This window comes from Calidris pugnax, unplaced genomic scaffold, assembly GCF_001431845.1.
Source record: "Calidris pugnax isolate Ruff unplaced genomic scaffold, ASM143184v1 scaffold51, whole genome shotgun sequence".
In the NCBI taxonomy this organism is placed as follows: Eukaryota; Metazoa; Chordata; class Aves; order Charadriiformes; family Scolopacidae; genus Calidris; species Calidris pugnax.
In genome coordinates, this window is record NW_015090797.1 from 3,274,048 (window position 1) to 3,299,578 (window position 25,531).

General features: G+C 37.0%; 1 protein-coding gene across 1 annotated transcript; it reads right to left on the reverse strand.

Annotated features, from left to right (window-relative positions):
* Positions 1–366: 366 nt before the first annotated feature.
* LOC106885079 (opsin-5-like) lies at positions 367–15,198 on the reverse strand. Its single transcript, XM_014936909.1, has 6 exons — positions 15,123–15,198; positions 11,118–11,205; positions 10,029–10,191; positions 8,287–8,414; positions 7,399–7,733; positions 367–969 (listed from the first exon to the last, which is right to left on the reverse strand). Exons 2-6 carry the CDS (start codon positions 11,203–11,205, stop codon positions 367–369), a joined length of 1,317 nt encoding a protein of 438 aa, XP_014792395.1. The 5' UTR covers positions 15,123–15,198.
* Positions 15,199–25,531: the final 10,333 nt, after the last annotated feature.

Here is a 25,531-nt window from a genome sequence, read left to right on the forward strand (position 1 = left end):
TGCTTTAACAATTAAACCAGCATGAGCTTGTCCTTTTGAAACTCTACACTGAACTATTTCTAGAAAGGGTAATAAAACTTTACCTCTCAATATGTTTAGTGTATTCTCTTGAAAATGGAGTAAACGGATGTTACAAAATGCAGAGAGGCTTTGTCTGACATAATGCACAATGAGAACACAGCACAACATACTGAAGTCGGCATGGCAAGGGTCATACAGCATTTATAGCATGTCCCATCAAAGAGTATGAGAAAAGACAGTAAAACAGTCTAGAAAATGGGGTAGCAGAAGGGCTTTTTAGATAAAGTCACATTCATAAATCCAGTATGACAATAGCAGTGTTTAGAGGGCTTCATGCAAGCAATTCTAGAGGTCTGTAAGTGTATGATGCACAGGTACTGCTTCCAAGGTGATTTCCAAGGTATCAGACTCTGTGCTTTTTTCTCCCTGCACAACCACCTTTACTGACTTCTTATTGGCCACTTTTGCTTGGAGGTTGCTCTCCGAGGACACAGTTTCTTGAGGAGGGCATTCCATACCGCTTAGCCTCTCCTGGCAGCATTTTGGATAGCTTTGAAAGCATTTGAAAGTATCACTGTGCTTTTCACGAGGGAAAAAAGAACATTCTTCCACAATTGGCAGAGAATTACAGCTGGATTCATTTCTGCCCTTAAATGTTCTCAGGCTCGTGTTCAAAGTTGATCTGTAGTTCTGCGGTGCCTTGACACAAAAACAACTGATACAGAACTGATGAAAAAATGTGAAATCTTTGGCGATGGTGTTTCGGAAACTGGGCTTCAGGAGGAGGTAGATAACTGGATTGTAGAGTGTGGAGGACTTTGCAAAGACAGCTGGCACAGCAAAGGCTAACGGAGGAATCTTATCTATTGATCCAAAAGCTGCCCACATGGCAATGATGGCATAAGGGCTCCAGGCAGCAAAAAATCCAATGCACACAGCAATACTCAGCTTGCAGAGAAAAAGAGAAAACACTGAGTTAAAAAAATGCATGAGAAAAATAGCCGCCAAAATATGCATAAAAATACCACCTGAATGAACCCCCTTGTTAAAAGTCTCCCCAAGTCTTCCATCCTACCTCAACTGCTCTCCAAATGCATGTTTTTCTAGCAACTTAACTCTATCAGAAACTTAGGTCTACCTGAACCTTTCAGAGTTAAAATGTATCAGCTCCTACACTTCTTCTCTTCCTCTTCATTAAAGTGCCATGAAAACTCTTTTTCACAGCAAAAAGGAAGCCAACCTAAAGAAAAAGATAACATTCTGGGAAAATGCTTGTCTGGACTTCAAAGCTATTTCTATCTATTGTCTAATTAATTAATAATACTAGTTTTCCTGACTACAGAATGTCTTCCATAATTTTACTGTGGCTCAACTGGAGCCACTCACAGGCATCTGACAGCAGAAAGATGGACTAATTCTGAAGGTGAATAAAATTAATAAATTTAAGTTAACTCCTACTGCGCAATTGTTTGTCGCAATAAACTCTATAAGGAAATCTTTGATGGGCCTTTTTAAAAAACAAACACACAAAACCAAAGCCAAAAATATCCCAAACATTAAACAAAACCAACAGGTTTCAGGAATCTAAAGTAAACAGTAAGAATCAGCGTGTATAGGAAAACTAACCTGCTGGGCATCATTCTAACCACTGTAATAATAACTGAAGTGCATATATATTTTAGAGACAGAAACAAGAATAATCACACTCTTGAAGAAGCTTCATAGGTCCATTCCTGCCAAAAGTACATACTTCGAAATAAGGAAGCTCAGTTTAGAGCAGTATTGGATCCAAGGGACAGAAGAAAATACATTAGGAAAGTACTTTTGTTTTCAGCTGCTGATGGTGGCACCTGCCTGAGCTGCCCTCTGCAAGCGGGAGTGCAGAGCTGCTAACTAGCTCAGTTAACTGCAAATCCACCACTTTTCTCAGGGACGCTCTGGCTATAGATTCAAGGTTGCAAAAATCATGGGGTGTTTTATTAAAAGAGATGACATTGTTGTGTTCAGAGTGAGAGTGTAAGAGGCCCTGAGCGCTAACATCAGAAGAACATACATCAGGCTCTTTTAAGGCATAGAGAGGTCCTCCAGATGCTATTATTTTCTCCTTAAGCTTAATAGTCTCACAAATTTTATTTTGCAAGAAGAAATGCATGGTGACTGCCAAGAAATATATACCACAAGTTTTATGAGGAATGTCTGTGGCATTTAACTGTTTTTTCTATTAGGCTAAAATTTGTTTATGAGTTTGCGTGTGTCTCTAGAAAGCCATACACTACAGTAATAGCGACACAGGAGAAATTTCCCATTTATGGGTGATAACCATTTAAAGCTCCAACTTGTCAGAACTCGCATGAAATCCAAAGTTAAAGTCATTTGACAGAATTGAGAAACAAGGTATTTTGATAGAATGAGACTAGTTAAGAAATGATGAAGAGGCAAATCCACAAGAAATCAATTTGTGAGCGAGCATTCCTTTTTTCCTGCTGGATCATATTTCAACTTCACTCATCATTTTCAAAAAACTTTCTTAATTCAGTGCACAATACAGTGGTCAAAGGTTACTTAAAAATATAGGTAGTGGGATAGAAGCAAGGTGATGTCACTTCTGTTATTCAAGCTTCAATAACTAACTAGAATTCTGTCAATATGTCAGAAAATCAACCTTTACTTTTGCCCCAGGTAGGTTATTTCCAATGATGAGTTGCTTTTGCCCCAGAAACTGTTGTTCAGAATAACTGATCTGTACATTCTTTTATTTCATTTCATTACCTCACAAAGGCCACATATCAACTAACTACATCAACAATAATTGTTTATAAGGGAATATGACTTTCACACTATGGGATGGGTCAATCACCCCATTTCACTCATCACTCAATCACCTTTATTCTATGCTTGGTGGAGAGATGTCAGTTCTGGCCTCGGATTTCCTCCCGTGAAGGTGATACCACCTGTGGCAACAGTCACCTGTACATCACTGCACAATGAGACCCAGGGAGGACCAGGTCAAGCCTTTTCATAATTTCACTCTAGACTTGAGCCCACTTCTATCATTAAAGAGACATAGTGCCTAATTTTAGCCTTAGCCTATAATACACAGCTGGTAAAATTGCAGTAACAACAAACCAAGCCTGTAGGAAAGAAAACCAGCATAAAGTTCTGTGGCAGATTAGTGTGATGTAGAAAAATAGGTGCAGGTCTCATATAAAAACCTAAAAAAATTTAGTTGTGATGGAAACTATTCCAGAAGGCACTAAGTAACTCATTATAGTTTGTAGCAAATACAATCAAAGGTTTACAATCCAAAACTGCTTAGTGTTAATAGGAAGATGATTTTGATGAACTATAATGGACTCTCTGTAATGTCTTTATTTTATTATGGAAATAGAGAGAAAAACAGCTTCAGATCTAAAAGTTATCTTTTCATAACTGCACATATCCACAGAAACTTCTAACACATTTTCTTTTCAAAGTGACCATCAAATGGGTTCACAGTTTTCTGGGTTGCACTCCTACAGCATCTAATAATACCAGCTCCTTTGCATTCTAGTGACATCTGTTTCCTCAACAAAATAATTTTCATGGACTCTAAAACTCAAGGAAACAAATATGTACTTTACACCTGTGATACTGAACTGCTCTAAGAATTCAACACTGGTTTACATCAACCAGGATTTCAAATAACAAGTTAAAATTTCAATAAGGTAAAAAATTATGTGTTAAGGAGTAATTTCTGATCATTTTCTTACCTTGTCATAGCCCAAGATGGAGTTGTAACTGCGAACTTCTAATAGATGCCATGCTTAGATAACAGTATAATAATTACATAGCAGGCTTGTTTTTTTAATTATAACATATATAAATACTGAATTAACTATGTATCTTTCATGTAGTGTGTGAGTTCAGCAAGATTTAAAGGAGACCATATAGATGCTTTGTATCATTCAGTCCTTAGCACCTACAGCTCAGCATGTATGTCACTGTTTTAGCACCTGCCTACAGTTTCAGATTCAACAGCTGACAACATTACTTCACTGGAATAATCAAGTGAGCTCAGAATAGAAAGTTAGAAGTACATTTTCTGCTTCTTATGAAATATATTGCAAAAAGGTTTTGAATAGGAAGACTTGAGAATTAATGAATTAGAAGAATCGGGCCTTCCTGAGATGATGTCATTTAAATCAAGTGGACTGCATGTTGTCCTTCCTCTGAATCATATATTGTTCATCATTTATCTCTTCTGTAGAACCTTTTGCAGCCAGATTCATTCTTCTCTGCAAAACAGAAAAGAATATTTGCAGCAAGGGCTTAACTTCTCTCAATTTATTTATGGGATATGCTTATTGCAGCACACTCAAAGGATTCTCAGTTCCCAGAGGCTGCAAAGAAGGAGAAATGGGGTCTCAGAAAGTAATTAGATAAGGCTATGACAAAGCCAATAAAATGATACTTTCTTCTTTCCTTTCACTTTTTAAGGAATTGCTATGGGTGAGGTTATTCTGCTGAGAATAGAAAGTTTTTCCTACAAATTGTTTCTGACAGGCTAAATGCAACCATTTTTAAAATCTGTGAGACTTAGTCCAAATGCATGCTTACAAGCAGCAAATTAATTCCACTGATTTTTTATGCCTCAAGGGACTATTACAACCTCTACTTTGTTTTTCTGCAAAATAATAAGCCAGTGAGCCAATGCATTGCTAAAATAGAGGAAGAAGTAAAAGAAATTAGAAATTCACAGGCTAAGCTTTGAGAACTCATGTAATTAATTTCTCTCCTCCTTTCATTCAACAAAGCACAAAACAAAAGAGTAAAAAAAGTAAAAACAGTAAACTACTGTTACAGTACTATAGTTCAGAAAAAAACACCTGATTCATATTGGTGTCTGCTCTAAGACAAGTCAATGGGCCTCTTTCCAATGATTACTCTGCTCTCAAGACCTTGGAACAGACCTTTGGCAGCATTTTTTAAGCAGTCTGTCATTATTTTGTTCACTTATTCTTTTGCACAGACTTCCAATTTTGAGACCAGGATGTCATGGGGGACAGTGTCGTCCAGGTAGATGACATCTATTCCTCTGCCCTTGTCTACCAATGCTGTGGCAATATCGTAAAAGGCCACCAAATTTGTCAGGCATGATTTGCCCTTGGTGAAACCATGTTGGTTGTCACCTCCTTATTTTCCACGTGCCATAGCAGAGATTCCAGGAGAATCTGCTCCATGATCTTGCCAGGCACAGAGGTGAGACTGAATGGCCTGTAATTCTCTGGGTCTTCCTTTTTTCCCTTTTTGAAAATGGGGGCTATGTTTGTCCTTTTCCAGTCAGTGGGAAGTTCACCAAATGGCCATGACTTCTCAAGTATAATAATACATTCCAAGTACACCACAAAATTGACATGTTCAGGGTGGACTATTTAAGCAGAGTTTCTTAAGGAAAAGCAAAAAACATCTCTTCTTTCTGCTTGTATGAGTTTGCCTTATACCATCCTCTTAGCAGATGTCTCCAAGGGACTAACATGTATAATTATTTGTTGTCTGTATTATTATTATTATAGGGTGAGATTCTCTGCAGATGATAAGTAGTTTCAGAGTAACTCAGAGTTTACAGTCTAATAGTGAACATCAGAGCAATTTTGAGGGGAAAAAATCTGGGAATAAACAGAAGAAATACTTGTCAGTACATGATAAGCAGTTTTCTTAGTGTTCCAGCAGCCCAACCAATATCAACCTGTATGATATACCAGCATGACCTTTTGTGTTAGCATCACAAAAGAAGTTTCAAAGGAGATATTGTTTTCATTTTGCCAGCTTTTATTAGGAAGAACTCATAAGAATGACAAGTAGCCCTGAACTTGCATATGCATTTCTGAGTGTTGTGAGCATACAGTATAATCAGCTTCTTGGTCTCACTGAACAAGAATACACAAGTCAATTAGGATAAGCTATGAAGAGTTTTAAAAGTTAATTAAAGAGCAAAGGATAGTATCCTGGAGTCAAATGGAAGACTTAAGAAAGTCTACTGAATATCCAGGAGCAGGGCAGGAATACACGTAAGAGCTTTAGTTGGGAAATGTTCTATCTAAGAGATATTAAAAAGAAGGAATAGGTAAGATGTGGACATAACTCTTTAGTTCTTAAACTGCTTGGATTGAGGAAGATACTTAGGTTACAAGACCATGCAGTAGACAGGAGGATGGTGTTTTCCACAGTGGTGAAAACCAAGATGCTCAAAGGGAGAGACAGGGCAGATTAAGATGTCTAGTGCAGCTACACTGCACTTGGTAATCTGAAGAGAAATGTCAGAGAAAGACCAAGTTTATTAGCATGAGAATGAGAAAGCAGATCATCTATACAGAATTCTCATCTATACAGAAACAGATCTGTGAGATACCCAATTATATTTGCAAATGAGAGTTACCATATTCCTGAACAGAGAGAGAAGATAAGGACAAAAGATGACCCCAAGCAGAAAACTGAAGGGTGGTGAGGAAGATACTTAGAAGGAAATGTGAAACAAATAACTAGAGAAATGAGAGAAGGATTCATTGAAATCAAGAAAAAAACCTAAATATTTTCTCAACAGAGATAATTAAAAGAGTCAAGAAGTAACACTCGTATCTTTCAAGAGGTACATTACGTGAAGCACACCTAATGTCAGCTGCAAAGTTCCTCTTATCATTTTTTGGTCTATTAAAAAAATATATGCTGATATTGTCCTGGAAAGGACAGTTCAGTTATAAACAAGAGAGTTTGATCTCTATAATACTATTTAAAATCTTTAATGATAGGAAGCTTAACCCTGGATCTCCTCAGGTGTCTGCAGCTGGACAAACAGAATTCACTCACTTAAAACTAGACTGGCTTTCATAAACAATGGTTCAAGAGCATAAGACCCAAACTCACTTCTACATGGTGCTCTAATTTTTAACCTTCCTTTTGATCTAGACTGGCTTTAAGAAGCAATGGTTCAAGAGCATGAGACCCAAACCCACTTCTACACGGTGCTCTAATTTTTAACCTTCCTTTTGATCAAAAGTCTCAAATCTTAATTTTCACAAGTAATGAAGCTCTGTGCGCTTAATTACCACTTTCCAGAAACAACACAGCTACTGTTTGCATGTTTAGTAACTCATTGCCATGCAGTGACTCTGCACAAGACAATACTGTTGGGGTTGGAAAGGACCTCTGGAGATCATCTGGTCCAGAATATTGTCTGAAATGAAAATGCAGTAAGGACCAAGAATGTTGTCTGAAATGAAAATGCAGTAAGGACCAATTTTCTTTTCCATCTTTATTCCCTCCTCAAAAGTTTTCTTGGTCTTCAAATAGTGCTGCCCAGCTGTGCCAAAAACGGCTTGCCAAAGATGAACTTTCAAATACCTTGACAGTAATGGTTTGTGCGTTGGTCATCCTGGTTGGGCCAGAGATGTGCTGTTCCACTGCCTTCCTGGATTCTTTCACAGTTACCAGAATAAGAGAGTAGGAAGTGACAATTACTCCACAAGGGAGGATAAAACAGAAAACAAAGAGGACTATGGTGTAAGACATGGCCACAGCATTTTCGTTGGTGGAACGCCAGTCAATGCAGCAGGCTGTGCCATAGGGCTCTGCTCCGTATTCTCCCCAGTGAGCTAGGGGAGAACAGGCAAAAACTCCTGCGTAAGTCCAAGCACAGGCTATCAAGATTTGTCCATGTTCTCTCCTGAACCTGTTTCCTGGAAGACACAAAACAAGATCAGCATGGTTGCCGTGTCTGTATGTCTGATATGCAGGCAGCTGAGCAGGGTAATTAAGGTGGATAACTTTCATAGGTGTTCCAAATAATTAAAGCATATTGAAGGTTTGTAAGAATACGACATGGTTCATAACAATCAACAACAATAAAAAAAGGTAGCTGAATTCTCCAATACATTTAAGATACTTCACACAAAATAAATCTGTATGAAAAAATCTCTATCAAAATGCAGCAGTAAACTCTGAAAAATTAACTTATTAAGGCCAGCCTTGCTTTCAGATTGGAACTCTTATTCTATGTTTCCAAATTATCACCCTGATTTAAAAGAGCTTAAAAGTAATCAATTGCAAATATCTAGCTCTATCGTTAATTATCAATGATCACAGAAATAAGAATTGTTTGGCTGGATGTAAAAAAATCTCTTCTGTAAAAAAACTCATCTATAAAAACACACTCTAGGATATGCAACCCAGCAACAGTGGTCTATGTTCACATGAAAAATTGAGTAATTTAAGACAGAAACATTAGCTTACCATGAGCTGGAAAACAAATTTTGAGGCAGCACACAGTGCTCAGTAATGTCAGTGTTGAGAGACTGCAGATCCCAAACAGCACCCCACAAAATGCATAGAACAAGCAAATCTGTTTCCCATACAGCCAGCTGGCAAATAACCAAGAAAGTTAATTCTTAGATGCTATCCTTCTTTTTTAAATGTAATACAAAGTGGTAGAAATATATTTACAGTTGTATCCTTAAAAATTCAATAAAACTCTATGATTAAATTATTTGTTGGTCAATGATCAACTACAAAAGATACTCTTATTTGAAAAACTTAGAGCCAGTAAAGTAAACATATCCTGCTTTGTTTTTATGATAGACATTTGAGTCTTTTTATAAAACAAAGCACTGTATCTTAATGATAACAACTCTGAAAAGAAAAATCAGAATGCTTGGCACTAGTAGGCCTAGGTCATAAAATAATATAACTTATTGTTATTTCTGCTATCTTTAAGTATATTTTTAAATCAACATTATCAAAATCAATACATTCTCTTGTGAATGTTCTCCAGAATAGATATTTGATCTGAATCACTATACCTCCTCCCTTTTTATTCAGACACTGACACTATTTGCAGCAGCAGTTATCAAAAGGACTATTCTAGATTTTGAAGACATCATCTCTATTAGTCAATATATTTATCAATATTTTAACACAGAAAGCAATGTGGTAAAGACTGAGTAACGACTTGATGTTTTTATCTTATTTTTCTTTTTGATGCCAAAATGAGAGAAAACTAGATGGGAGGACAGAGAGATTTTTTTCACATCAAATCAAATACTTTTTTTTTATTATTATTATTATTTTGGTTAACTGAAGAGAAAAAATTACCCAAGGGTTATGTTAGGTGAGGTATTCTCTGTCTCTTTTGCTAAATATATTCCACTTAATTATGTTACTAAACACACCTTCCTAGGTTTCTCAGTAAAGTCTTTTGGGAAGCCAAATCAGCACTGCATATTCACATCTGTAGAGTTGCAGGACGTTCTGCAACTGGGATAGGCCAAAATGTTACAAATACCATCCTATAGTATCCCAAACCATGGAGAACAGCAAAACAACCAGTTCTGATCTTCCTTCATGTTTTCTATCTAGTTCCCTTCTCTCAAACACTTTCATACCACTTGGGTTGTACAAATACTGTCTGAGGTCTAATAATGAGTCTTCTAAGCCTCCCAAACTTTAAAAGAGCACCACAAAAAATAGATCTTGCACAATGACATAAGATTGAAGTCATGTGGGTAAAGAGAAGTGGAGAAGGAAGGAAAAAGTTCTAAGTTCAGAGTGTTGGCCTAAAAATTAACTCAGAACATTACATTTCTACGCCTCATCACTACCACTGACTACTTATGGAGATCACAAGTAAATTCAGGGTTTTCTTTTAATGGTAGCAAATTTCACTGTCCAACTGAAAAAATAAAGAAGCATTTCAGTGTCACTTGAATAATACTACTCACGAAGAACAAAAGCAGCAGGAAGTGGGGAAAAAAAAATCTTCTCAGCCCTGCAGAAATCAGGAAGACTGTGACCTCAAATAAACATGAATATTAATTAACACCAGCAGCCTATAAAGCTGCTGTTACAGAGCATACTTCCCTCAATCCCTCTAATTAAGTCTCACTTTCATGGCAAGAAAAGTGGCAGAGTAACTCAGCCTTCATCAGACCTCCAGAGCCTGTGGAGGATGTTAAATATCACGTGCATAGTGAACAAACCTGTGTGAAAGGCTGGAGGTTACAGCTAGAGGGTACAATGTCAGAGTCATACCAAGGTCACTGACGGCAAGGTTAATAATGAAGTATTCTGCTGGTTTCAAAAAATTCTTTTTCTTGTAGGAGACATATAGGAGAATACTGTTCCCACACAAGGAGAATATTCCTGCAGAGAAACACACGATATGAAGAGAAAGTTACTTTCCGCCTTCCCTTTCTTTAACTGCACAGGAATAAGGTGCTGTCATCATAGCTAGCATTTATCAGATAAACTTGTTGCTTTTTAGTATTTGTGTTTTTCTCTTCTTTATATTTCAATTTTTTAAAAAGGTTTTTTATCATTCTTCCTGGTTTCTTCCTGTTTTGTCCATCAAACTATCTACAAAGATCTAATGGATAATTTTATCCATTAAATTAGGCCAGTTAGACCTGCAAAAAAAAAAAAAAAAACATTTCCCCTGGAGGAAGCAGGAATTAAGAAAGCCAGAGCCAATATCCATCCAGCACTGCACACATTTTCCCAGCTCCATGTCTAGAGCTCTCCATTCACCAACCCTTCCTCCTTTCTCTTTGGGAAATTTTCAAAGAGGTACCTGTTACAGATCCTAGTGATAATAGGCAATATAGCAAGAATGTTGAATTATCCATGAAAGAGAAGAATGTAGTTAAGTCATGTCTCTACTATGTGTAGATAGAACTATTTTCTTTGGGAATGCTGTTTTTACTATGAGACCTGCCAAGAAACTTAAGGTGGCTGCAAATAGTTTAGCAGAAAACAAGCAGAAAATTGGAAGTTTCACTTTCCTGTTTAGAATTAACAATGATCATGTTAATGCCAAGACCTGCCAGGGCTTCAAATCCCAGCACTTCTATTCATTTTATATTCGTAATGGTGAATAAAGTTTTTGTACCTAACATAAATCACAGGTTAAAAGCCTTTTAATTATTTTACTCTATGCTTTTTTTCCCTTTTTTATGAATATAGAGAAGTTAATCTGTGTCAGAAAGAAACGACTTTTACAGTCAAGTCTCCTTACCACATTAAATTCGGCCAAATCTCTATAAACACACATAACATGAAATCATACTTACCAAATACCATATAACATATTCCAACAACAATATCAGCTGATTCTGTTATTTTGGACTGGAATGTCAAGTTCCCAAAAGATGGGCCCATCTGAAAAACAAACCAGGGCATGGTATTAGAAATTCAGTATCCAAAGAGATACCATGTGAGCTCTCTGCAAGGCTATAGGCTGTTTTGTGGGGAAAGAACAGGGAGAATTTTATTTTATTTTATTTTCTGAATTAACAATTAATTTGCTTGAATGGAGGAGCCAGGCTCTTTTCAGTGGTGCCCAGAGCTCAGACAACAGGCAATGGGCACAAACTGAACACAGGAGGTTCCCTCTGAACATTAGGAAAGTTTCTCATTGTGAGGGTGACTGGCAAAGGTTGCCCTGGGAGGTTGTGGAGTCTCTATGCTTGGAGATATTTTAAAAAATGACATGGTCCTGGGCAACTGGCTCCAGGTGGCTCTGCTTGAGGAGGGGGGTTGGACCAGAAGACCTCCAGAAGTCCCTTTCAACCTCAACCATACTGTGATTCTGTGTAATTTACAGATGAAATCACAGCCTAGAACTGATGCAGAGGTAAAGCAATTTCTACTAATTGGAGAGACTTATCTAAATATAGGAATGTCACAACATTAAAAATGCAATTGCTGAACAAGTGTGCATTAAATTTTGGAAACTTGACTTGGCTCAATAAGGCTTGTTCCAGAGTATTACTTATCATCGTTTTACAACAACCAGAGGAACTAAGATAGGAAATCTTAAAATCATAGAATTGTCTAGGTTGGAAGGGACCTTTAAGATCATCTAGTCCAACTATCAAAGGATAACAATGACTACAGAACTGTAAATATAAACCTAAAACAAAAAAAAAAAAACAAAATCTACACACTTCCAAAAAAACACAAACAAACAACCACCAACAACAGAAAAAAGAGAAATGAAGGAAGAGCATCAGAATAACTAGTAAGTACAGACAAGATATATGTGTATGTATGCACTAATCTGAAACTTATTTGTACCACTTAAGTTGTAACTTTATGTAGAGGTGAGCCAAATACATTCTCTCTTTCTTCCACAGGCATTCCCATTTTATTTCCCATCCCTGCCCTCCACCTTTCTGAATCTGTCTCATTGAATGTATTTGTAGAATTGTATCTGTAGAAATTTGTGCTTCTCCAGCCCAGAAATTAGCAAAGCATATGGGAGAGTAAAGGGCTGAATATAAATGAGCAGCCCTTTCCTTAGTGTATAGCTCCTGTCAATTCTCTTAAACTGCAACAGACTGAACTCTCAGATTTCAGGACGTGGGTTATTAAATTTAAAAGAGTCTATACTTCAGGTATCCTGTGTGTCAACTCTGAACATGACTAGAAGGTGTCAGTATAAAATCTTCAGCAAGGAGACATACCGTATGACAAGTCAAGTCAATGGGATATTGCTCAGCAAAATCCTGTGTGAAGAGAGTGACACTAAGGGAAAAGAGCATCTGTCAACCGTCTTCATGTCGGTCTGAGAAACTGGCATAACCCAGAGAAATGCCACCGCTTACTGTCCTCTGCCATTTCTGCATTCAAGGCACCTACTATGGGATCAGCCCTGTTGATGGAGCTCAGACCTTACTCCCCAGGAGGATGAGTGCAGGATCAAAGTGGGGACGGTAACATCTGATAAAATTGCAATACACCTGCCAGAGCCAAACCCAGGTACGTAGACACTCTCATACAGGGTTTAACACATCACACAATTTAAGGGCAAAGACCTCAGCTGGAGCTGTCTTCTAGCACAGTTAGAAAGAAAAAAAGAAGTCTACCAAAGGCTAATCTTTTTTGCGCTTTTGTTTTTCCTCTTGTCACAGATGCTGTTGCTGTATTGTCTTAACCACCTTATTAGAAAGGTGATCTGCAGCTGTTCTTGGCAAACTGAATTTAAAAAGACAAAAACTCAGCAAAATTTTCCAGGTATATTCACAGACCTTTGCCTCAGGTAATGGTAAATACATTTCCATTTGCGGTCATTTCTCACTTTCCCTTTGCTTCCCTCTTTCTGTTATGGAACCAGTAGTCCCTAGAGCCCACTATACTCAGCTCCTCTCTGACATTCCAGCATCAGAGCTCGTGTAAAGCCAGTGTACCAGCTCCATGCTCTACCAAGAAATGTAAGAATAAGTGTTTCAGCCTTCTGTGTGTTATCAACACAAGAAAATAAAAACAGATAAGGGAAGTGATGATGAAGTAAAAATAACCCCATCCTTGGTAATAAAAAAGAAACAAACACCTCCATTAAACAACGTTTCAATGATCACCTGAACAGCCAGTTCTAATAGTTCTTATTTGTAGTGGTTGGAAATCTACATTCTTCTGAGCACTGTAAATACTTATTGATATTCTTTTACAGTATTTTTTTAAATAAAATTCTGCTTTCTCAGGACCAGTAAAGCCATTTTAGTCATGAATTTCCAAGCTGCTAAGTCTCCAGACCCCTGCCACCTAGCCAGTTTCCAAGCATCTACCTTTTTGCAGACCTTTGTAATAGTTTTAGAGTTAAGTACAGTGATTAATTTTGCACATCCATAGTCAACAGCTCTGAGAGGGTTACATAAAGAAGGGCTTTAAAAACAAACTATTTAATCAATTTATAATTTAAAAGCAAAAAAATCACTGTTACAAAGGTGGGTAAAGTCATCTCCAAATAGGAACTAGAATAGACAAGAACTGCACTCGACACTCTAAGGTGTTGTGTTGGCAAATAGCTACAAGTTTCACTGTTGGTTTGCTTTTTGGTTTTTCTGTGGTTTTTTTTGTCTGGGCTGATGAATTACATAATGATATTTTTAAAAAATACTTTAACAGTGTTTACCGGTAAAATATTTTATCTGAAAAATACTTTAACTGCATTTTTCTCACTCCTTCCCTCAACAGATAGAACAACTTGCTAACACACAAGAAATGCATCTGGACATCTACATTTAAATTATCAGTTTCAATATATTTGTTTAAAAGTCACACTCTCAGTTAAACTATTGTCATTGTGAATATATATCATAAATTTCTCATTTTCTCCCTTCAGATAGTCTTCTATTGATTTCAGCTCTTGCATCTTCCCCAAATAATATTTTCCCTAAGTATTCAATGTTTTGCTATTTCCCTGCACTGTATATATTAACTTAAAAAGGTACTTAGAAAATAGCCTTGTAGGAACAGTATGCAGCAGATGGAGAAGCAGGGTGGGAGGAGGTAAAACCAATAAATAAATACAGTCTAATAATTCAATATTAAATGTAAAGTATTTGTGATAACTGGTAGATACTATTTAATTTCAAATCAGGTTAGTGACATCAACATATGACTAAAAAGTAATTAGAAGTAGAAAAAATTCCAAACGGACTTTCAGTAATTATTATATTTTTATACCAAAGAAGTATTATATTTAGTCCTATATGAAGCCTTTTTTAAATGCATTCTGCATCTGCACTCTTTTTAAACACCTGTATCAATTAAATGTAATAATAAAGCCAAACTGCTATGCCTCAGTTTAAAAAGTATCCCAGAAAGTTTCCCTTTGTTAAGAATGGTTTAGTCTTCAATAATTATGACCCCAAAAAAGTAAGCCAACAGAAGATACACAGATCAACTCTGATGATTTCATAGTGCATGAAAGATTCCTGTAATAATAGCATCAGCATAAACACATCACATAGAGGCCTTTAAAATAAACATGGGAAGTCATATTACTAACTACTGTAAAAATGTATTACACCACAAACATTTGTTCACATATATGAACAAACATTTCTGTATACAGATTTTTACTCTCTCTTGTTCACTCCCATTGCCATTTCAGCACACAGTCATAAAGTGAGCTGGCTCTGCATGCATGGATGCACTGAGGTCCTATAATTGTTCAACTTCATGGAGAATTCTCTTGGAAATTAATTTGGGTTTCACTCTGGTTATAGAAAGTCATATTTCTGGAGCACAGGATTGAAATCATGCTCATCTCCAACATCATGTCACCCCACCTTCTATAAATAACAATTGCTGGAAGGACTAATTAGAAGTCAAAGAGTATTGTGTCTTGGGTGCAGTAGCTCATCCATGAATGCACAAGGGCTAGTTCTGCAAGAAAAAACAAGGATACATTTCAAAAATTCTGATATTACAAATCAATAAATTACCTTGAATTACTCCTTTTTCTTAAAATGTTGAATGCCAGATAACATGCTTCTATGCCCACCACATTAAAAGCATCCACGTGAATCAAATGCATTAAGATGAGAAAAATTGTACAAAGAGAATTACAACCTATGTGCTTCTGAATGGAGTGTGACAGGAGAAATCCCTAAACCCCAGTGTAGAACTTCTGCTCCTTTTACACCACACCACAGAAAGGGAGAACATCATGAAAGAGGGTACAATTTTAAGTAGATCTGTTAAATTTAGTAAATAAGAATAGAATAAAATAGAAAAAAAATAAAAACCAACCTGTTGTGAACATCACTATGACCAAAGTAATTATTTCTACATTTCCACCCCCAAAATTGAGATGAAAATCTTCCCACAAACTTTTTTATACTAAGAAGTTATCCCACATTCAGAGATATAAGAGACCTCATAAGAAACCTCTCATAAGAGACCTCTCAAAAGAGGTCACAGGAGGTCACACAAGACGATCACCTTCAAACTATTGGACTTCACAAAATTAAAGCAATCATCCAGGCTTGACCTAAAACACAAGGTCCAGCACAATCCTTAGGCAGTCACTCAAAGGGTTAGTTGGGGAAGGAGGAAATGATGTTTTGGTTTTGCCATTTATCTTGCCCCAATTTCCAATCACACCAACTCCCACATCAGCACAAAAAGACCAAAAATAAGTCACCCTTAACCTTTCCTTAACAGTTTAAATGTAACAAACTCCAGAGGTTTAGGACAGAGGTTGCTTTTGCTCCAACAAACTGACTTCACTGACCTCAGTAGAAGATGGGGCACTCCAGGTTTTTGCCTTTAACCTTCTACAGTAGACAAATCCGATGACTTGAGCTCTTCATTCAGCCTGAGAAAGCTTCTGCAGGGGAGAAATTAGCAGGTCTTATAGTTTGATTAGGTTAAACTGGCATCAGGTCATTAGAACTGGGAAGTCCACCAGCAGTCACTCTTGCCCAGCGCTGGAGCATCAGTCTCACTGGACTCATTCAGTGCATTAAAGCTGGACATCCCCATGGCCCCCTTAGCCCTGTTTAGCCTGCACAGCCTGGCCATTCATTTCTACCTCACTATAGTGCATTCAGACTAAAATCCTGATGTTCGAGGGGCGTAATGCCCAACCTTTCTGCCTGAGCAGGACACACAATTTCTGCTGGCAAGGTCGGCTGCCTGCCACGATATTACTGAATTCATATCGGAGCTGATGGCTCCCAAGGGGTCAAATTTAAATGGATGTACATAATATATTTCTCTGCTTTCCAGAAAAGTAGGTCTAATGCATATGGGATGTGCAGCTCGCACTCTCATTTTGTAGATGTAGCTCTTTCCACAGGATGAGGTAACTCTCAGCAAAGAAAATCATTATTGGTAGCACATCATTATTCATGCTATTAATTTATCGCATATACTAAAAGCTCTCAGATTCAACTACTATCATTCAGTCACCTTCTTAGTTAGAAAGCTGCATTTGTCCAAAGCAAAGCATAAACAGCATTCAGTATTCAATTCTGGGACAAGGTTAGTAAAATGGAATCAAAATTTGGTTATTGGGATGAGGGGGAAAAATCAAACAACTACTGTTCATATTCAGAACTTGGTTTGAGCTTTGACAATGATCAAACTATTCCCACCGAGTACCTTGGAACATTCCTGAGCAATGTAAATAACACAAGTATTAACTTTAAGTGCAGAATTTTTACAAAGAATATAATTGAAACCATACAGCTGCTTGAAAAAAAATTTGCATGCTTTAATTCCAATATTTCTGTAATTTTGTTTCTATCTGATGAATAGATTTATTTAACCCATCCATAAAGAGAAACTTAGAAATCGATAATGTTCCACTGAACTTTATAACATTCCCCGCACTCGTGACCAAGGACAGGTTTGTGAAAGCTGATCACAGGTTACAGTGGTGCAGGTGCAGAACAAAACCATGACAATTCCAGCAGTAACCTGCTAACTTCATCTCTCAGGAGGTCATAAAGAAGGCGATTTGTTATAATGCCATGTCCTCTGAGCTGAATCATCCTTCCGAAGTTTTAAAAACAAATTAGCAGTGTATAGAGCAGCAATGTTACTGCTTGCTAGAAAGAGAATAGCCGAATAACAAAGAATTGAAGGAGCAACACAGTATTGATTCTGGTCTGCAGGACAAAAGGTCTCATTAATCCTGATTAGGTCACAGGTATGCAGGGAACAACTGGGCCCAACAGAATTTATTTCATCTCCAGCTAGTGAAATACTTGTTATAATTCATACAAATACACACTGTTACTGTTACCATTTTTGTTTTGACCTAGCAAACCAGGCTATATTGGAGGAGAAACAAGAAGCAAAAGCTGATGAGAAAGGTGACTTCATTACAATGGACACAAAATGCTCCAGTTGACCTCAACACTTTCTTATTTTTTTGTAAAACACTAACAGTTTTCCTACTGTCCTGGTTAATAAATCAAAAAAGCCCCAGGAAAATACTTGAATGAAATATGTTTAATTTAATAGAACTTGATATATAGCTTTAAGATTTATTTATATTAATTTTTTTAATATTTGAAAACTGTAGGCTCTGTTTTATTGAAATTATTGAACAACTCAAAAATTTTCAGCTGTTTTTTTTCCATCACTGCAAAATTAACTGAAAAGCCTCTTATATACAGAGACCTTACCTCAGTGCTGTGATTCATGCAGTTTATCCATTACACTCCATATGGCTTTATACTCTGTAGATAACTAGACATTTGAAATTTGATTACTTGAAAAGTTTCTTCCCCCTGCAATGGATTGCTTTTCATTACTGTCATTGCTCTAGAGCAGGTGGAACAGTTGCCAATGTGTTTTCTGCAAGTGGTCCATGACTCTCAAATTCATTTCCCTATCAGTCTGCCAGCATCTCAACTGATTAGCTTCTTACCAAGGAGATGTAGAGATGCATTTTGATTGCATTCCTTTTCTTCCAGACATCTATGGACTAGAGTTGACCTCAACACTTTCTTATTTTTTTGTAAAACACTAACAGTTTTCCCACTGTCCTGGTTAATAAATCAAAAAAGCCCCAGGAAAATACTTGAATGAAATATGTTTAATTTAATAGAACTTGATATATAGCTTTAAGATTTATTTATATTATCTTTTTAAATATTTGAAAACTGTAGGCTCTGTTTTATTGAAATTATTGAACAACTCAAAAATTTTCAGCTGTTTTTTTTCCATCACTGCAAAATTAACTGAAAAGCCTCTTATATACAGAGACCTTACCTCAGTGCTGTGATTCATGCAGTTTATCCATTACACTCCATATGGCTTTATACTCTGTAGATAACTAGACATTTGAAATTTGATTACTTGAAAAGTTTCTTCCCCCTGCAATGGATTGCTTTTCATTACTGTCATTGCTCTAGAGCAGGTGGAACAGTTGCCAATGTGTTTTCTGCAAGTGGTTTTTTATACTCTGTAGATGACTAGACATTTGAAATTGGATTACTTGAAAAGTTTCTTCCCCCCTGCAAGAAGGGCTTGCAGTAGTAGTGGATTGCTGTTCATCACTGTCATTGCTCTAGAGCAGGTGAAACAGTTGCCAATGTGTTTTCTGCAAGTGGTCCATGACTCTCAAATTCATTTCCCTATCAGTCTGCCAGCATCTCAACTGATTAGCTTCTTACCAAGGAGATGTAGAGATGCATTTTGATTGCATTCCTTTTCTTCCAGACATCTATGGACTAGACAGGTTAAACATGATGAGGTGCTGCTCATTCCATCAAAGGAGCTAATGTGATCAATTACTTATTGTAATGATTGTAATGATGTAATGTACTAAGAAAAATTAAATTAAATTACAGACACTTCCATAATATTGCATAGTCATAAGTATAGTAAAAATACCCAGAATTATTGCTAGGCACTTTAACAATAAAATACAAAAAAACTTTCATTTGCTTATTAAGTGCAGCTATTCATGCTTGTTATGATAATGCAGCTAATTAGTCTGCATTTGCACAAGTAATTTTATTTATTTCAAGACAGGAGTTTGCATCATCTATATTTGAGATAAAAAGAATAATAGAACGGTTAGAGTTGGAAGGGACCTTAAAGATCATCGAGTTCCAACCCCCCTGCCCTGGGCAGGGACACCTCCCACCAGACCAGGTTGCTCAAAGCCCCATCCAGCCTGGCCTTGAACACCTCCAGGGATGGGGCAAGAAGGCTTTGTACAGAAAGAAAGCTTTGTACAGAAGCTATGGCTTAAGCATCATATACTCTCTATATCATATTATCTCATGTTAAAAGTAATAAATTGATAGAATGGTAAAAAGAAGCAGCTCTGGTCTTTCCATTTTCTCTTCTTCAGGTAAGACAACCCCTAAAGTCTAATTATTTCTCCCTTGCCTCATAATTTCTTCTCTTCATTATCTTTTTAGTTCTTGCAATCAATTTACAATGTAAAGTTTACTGGGGAAATTACATATTCCTGCTCTGAAAGTTATCAGTTTCAAAAACACTTTATAAACCTTGCTTGTATATGCAGCCAGAGCAGAATGGGAGAGGTTGAGAAATAAATGTTTTGTTTGTGTTTTTCTCCTTTATGAATCAGAAGATAAAGCACTTTCAGACCGAAAAAACAAAAACCACTCTTGGGGCAACACTATAGTAGAAGAAAACTTATTAACCTGTAGCAGGAATATTCCATGGTCAGCATAAGAATGCCTTTTAATATCAGTTTATAGATAGAAGCAAATTCCTCATCTGATTTAAATTTGTGTGGCTCAAATACTGTAATCAGTGAAGGCACCTGTCTAACTTCCTGAATTACAAAGATAGGCACATTATAATTTCTATTTGCAGAAGCTTAGAGATTAATATCCCTAGTCAACATTTTCTAAAGGTTAATAATTCTCAATACAGAATATTTCTTTTCCCATTTTTAACTTATATTTTACTGTTTTCCAATTAAATCCCCTCTGGTAGCAGGAATCTACTTTCCAAATACATAGTTGAAAAGCAAGATAAAGTCATGGTCGTCCCTTGGGTAAAATAAATTGAGTTTCTTAATTATCTTATGATGGAACTTTTTTTTTAATCACTCATGAAGCTTTCCCTGGCTCCTTCCCAATCTCTTCACCCTGCATTTCTCCTGCTGGGGCACAAGGCTTCTAACTCCAAAATATCTCTATGAACGCAGTATCTAACTTCTCCCACTTAATAGTCCTCAATTTATATATGCTTAGAAAGTATTTCTCCTCAGTCACAGCCTCACAGTGGGAACTCACTGATGAAGCATAAGTTACTGAATAATTGAAATATACTTAGTCAGGAGCAGTTCTATGGACAGATCCTGCTTATGATGCCTTTTTTTTTGTTTTCCCCTTTTTTACTTTTCAGATACTTCCATATAACTGAATGCATTCTACTTTGATACTCTTTTTAATTGTGCTAGTGCTCCTCCTAGAAAAATCACTACACGTATGCCAGGAACCAAGCCCCTAATATGAACTGCTATTAATGAAACACTGCACCAAGCAAGAGATAAATTAACTCTTGCAAAATTCTGAGCAACTTCAACCTGTAATTCTGTTGGAGTGATGTCTTTTGTTTCCCACAAACATTAAAGCACTACAGTGTCTGAAAGACATTCTTAGGAGAAGCAGCATATGAGTTGCTTCCTCAGATGATTATTTCTATAGCTACAGCAGATTACTTCAGTATATTCATTGACCTGCTTGCAGCAGATCAGTGACAGACCTGTCCAATAAATTAGTTACGCTAAGAGAATTTTGAGTTGTCAGTTTAATTACTAATTTCCATTTTATGCTATAAAATAGCTATGTCCGATTAAGAAAAGGAACAATACTGCATAAATTGTATATTTCACCAGCACTTCTACTGCACATTGACCAAGAATTATCAACTGACAAATTCTCCAATCGAATTTCAAGTAGGGATTTTATTTTAATATCTTACAGTCTCTAGCAAGCAGGAGGAAAAAATGTCAAGTTTTCCTTTCTAAGTATTTGCACTTTGCTGTATCACAAAATGCTAAAACTTGAGGAGATTAAAAAAAAAAAGCCCACTTTTTTCATTTTTATCTCATTGAGATGGCATCAAATTATGATTTTAGTTGATCGTCTGAGCATTGTAATTAATGACAGAAACCATTTGTTTGATAATGAGGCCTAAAACAATTGATTTCTCTTGAGGAAATTAAATTCTCCTGTTGTTTTTCAGGGAAAAGTGGAATAACAGTTTAATTGTTAAATAAATGCTAAATCCTATTCACTGAGCATGTGAAACACTTTCTGTTCTAATCAGCAAGTGGCGAACCATTAATGGATGGATATTTAGTAACATTTACAGGATATCGTTAACTCTTAGAAAGATATATAGACATGATCACTGAAGGAGCTCTGCCTGAGGAAGACTAATTGTCCATTTTACACACACAGCACTTTGCATCATGCAAGAGATATATGATAACAATATATGAGGAAGTATGAATTTACAAGAAAAACAAAGCAACAGGCCAATTAAAAAAGCACTCCCTCAGAGGTCTGATGGAGCTGGAAGAAGAAAGGGCATGTTTTAACTAGAAGAATAGTACACATGAAAGCTAACACTGAAGCTGATTAAGTCATCTGTCATTTCTGGAAATGAGATGAAACAATAGGAAAGCAAATAAAAGCTCAAGACTGCCTGGGAGTTGGTTCATTGCTACAGCAGAGACATCTGGTGACTGACAAAATTTATTCAACTGATAAAGGAAAAAAGTGTAATTACAATATTAACAGAATGTAATGCATCAGAAAAAAAAAAACAAAACAGACTTTCATACTTCATTTTTCAATTCATCAGTATTGTAGTAATATTCTGGAAAATGCTAAATATGGCTATGGCTCCAACATTAGTTAAAGTAGACACTCAGCCTTTTTGTTGTTGATACAAAGGGATATTTAAGGGGCTCTTTGTCCAATGATGCACAGAAATATTAGGACACATTGTACAACCAGCCGGGAAGTCTTCCCTAGAGACTGAGCACACACATAAGGACGTCAGTCTGACAATCCATGTACAAATTAAAGGAATGGAAAGCTATAGGTGAAGACAGCTGAAAAGCAGCCAGGAGTTGTGTCATCTCTTGGACAGAGTACACATTGAAAGGGCAAGCTCAGACTTTGGAAAGCGGAGGTCTATCCTCCAGCTGTGTTCAATGCTCTGTCTGCATGCACACTTTGTAAATAACCAGGGTCCTACACTCAACATACCCCCAACCCATATAAAAACATAGAATGGGTTGGAAGGGACCTTTAAACGTGATCTAGTCCAACCTCCCCTGCAATAAGCAGGGACATCTTCAACTACATCAGGTTGCACAGAGATCTGTCCAACCTGACCTTGAATGTTTTCAGGGATGGGGCATCTATCACCTTTCTGGGCAACCTATGGCAGTGTTTCAACACCACCATCATAAAAAATTTCTTCCTTATATCTAGTATAAACCTTTCCCCTTTCAGTTTAAAGCCATTACCCCTTGTTCTATCAAAACAGGCCCTGCTAAAAAGTTTGTCCCCATCTTTCATGTAGGCCCCCTTTAGGTACTGAAAGGCCGCAATAAGGTCACCCGCAGCCTTCTCTTCTCCAGGCTGAACAACCCCAACTTTCTCAGCCTCTCCTCATAGGAAACTTGTTCCATCCCTCTGATCATTTTTGTGGCCCTCACTGGGGACCCACTCCAACAGGTCCATGTCTTTCCTTTTCCTTATCTCTCCTTCCTCCCTCACAGGAAATAATTTGGCCAGATGTCCAAATCCATCCAACCATTCAGCCCCAAGGCAAGAAAAGTTTGGAAGTTAGGACACAAGAGTAAATCATCACAGGAAAAAACAGTGAAGGAACACAAAGGAGTTCCCCAGTGCTCTGCGGTGCCTGCTGGGGCTCAGGCCCCCATCCAGCAAAACTCGTAGGCATGGCACAGGTGCAGCCCTGAAACTTGCCTCAAATTCTTTTCTGCAATCTGTTCATTGTTACAGTGTGTGTCCTATTTGATCTCTGTGGATTCCTAAAGGCAAACTAATGGAATTTAGTTTTTTTTTTCACTATCAACTTCTATCACACAGAAGTTGTTGTGAAAATTATTAAAGTGATTTGAGCCCAAAGACATTTTAGGTTATAGGGAGTGCTAGACGTGTTGTCACCCCTTCCCTGTATGGCATCTCCCTAGGTTAGTGAGGTGAATTAATGGGTTGACACAGATTTGCCTGGCCTTCTACATTGGTTGCTTCTGTCAAAAAAAAAAAAAAATCAGCCTATTTAGTAGCACAATAACTGCCTTCCAGGTAGCTTTTCACCTCTGTGACTGGGAATGTGAACACACACAGCAGTGAATTTAGCTGAACTGAGGGAGACTGTGAAACTACAATAAGAAAAGCTCCATGTAACAATCACTTAAGTACCAAAGGACTTTCTTGTTTTCCTTTTGACACTTTCTCAATTTTGAAGTCATGCATGTCCTGTTATCTACATTGTGAGTGCAACTTTTTATTCAGAAAATTTCAGAAAATCAGAAAGATGTTTCTAAAAACATCAGAAAAAGATGATCAAAAGAACAACATTTTCATCTCTGTTCATTGCTAAGGCAGAGTCCCATCTTCCTTAAATTGCTGATCTCTACAGAAACAAAAACAGGGTGCAGAAAGAAACTGAATAATCAGTCTCTCCTCTTAGGATCCTAATTCAAAGCTTGCAAACCGCTTCCACTCCAAATTAAAAATCAAATCTTTGAAACACCAACTACTTTGCAAGAAAAAGATTGAGGCATGGGTAGTTCAGGAAAGATGTGTCTAAAATCACAGAATCACAGAATCTTCTTGGTTGGAAGGGATATTTGAGATCATTGAGTCCAACCACAAAAAAAAAAAAAAAAAAAAAAAAACAAACAAAAAAGCTCCCACCACAAACACACACAAACCAACAATCTCAGATGTTTGTGTTTTTACAAAAGAAAATCTTTCATTTGTGTTGGTGATATACCAAACTTAATCTGTGCTCTCACTAAGTTATCAGAAAGCGGTATAGGAGTTCTCATTCAGATGCTTCCTGTCCCAGTTCTCCTCTGGCAGCTGACGTTAATGATCAGGGCAAGACAGAATTTAATCACATGGTTCCCGTAACTCAACAGGACAGTCCAAATAGTGTAGGGGATAGTGAAGTACCAGGATATCACCATGTGCTCACAGAAGGAACTTCATTTTGCAATGAAACATGAACAAATTTCAAATCAGATTTCCCTTTGAGTTGACCCAATCCTAAACAGTCTTTGAAATCTCATTTAAAGTTTCCAAATATAGAGACGTAGTTATCACTAAAATTAAAGTTCTCTGGAAAAAAATACATTTTCCAGTTCCATAGAAAATTTCCAATTAGTTCTATTTTTAAAAGTGTTACTTGTTGTCAGATGAAATAAATAGCAGTCTAAAAAACTAGGTTACAAACACAGGGGGCTCAACATGTAGATCCATCTGACATCCACTACAAAGAATGCAGGTATATCTATATGCAGATATATCTGTCTGGGAAAGGCAAAACCACACAAACATACCTTACTAAACTAATTACCTCTCTAATCTCTACCACTCTGAGGACCAATTTCGCCATTCATACAGACCCACCAACTTCATCCATTCATTAATACTAAATTAATTAATAAGAAAAACATTGAATCCTACCTCTACCTATCCTCACACGGGAGGCAGGCCAGAACAAGACAGTCTCCTTCTGCTCCTCTGAAGGATCAAAATCATCTTTTTTTCCTCACAGTGAGCATCTGCTTACCTATCAGTGAGGTGTCAGGCTCTAACTACATTGAACAATGGTTACTTCATTCTAAACTAGAATGTTTTCCTGTAACCATCCACCCACACCTTCAATATACACAGAGGACGTGCTCTTACAACTCTTTTTATGTTTCAGTTTGCAATTAGAATCCTAGTTTATGTTGCAGCAAAGAAAACTGGAACAAATAACAGCCTACTCCTCTGCTCTGCAACGTATGAGCCAGGAGAATAAAACCAACAAGATAAGGTTTGCAGTACAAGCCATTGATACACATATTATTCCAGAACTAATGAATATTGCTGTAATTATATAGCAGTCATTAGACTAAGTAAACCCTCTTAACAAGCACAGTTCAAAGTATAATATTTAAACCTGCCATGAACAATATTATTGCAGAATAATA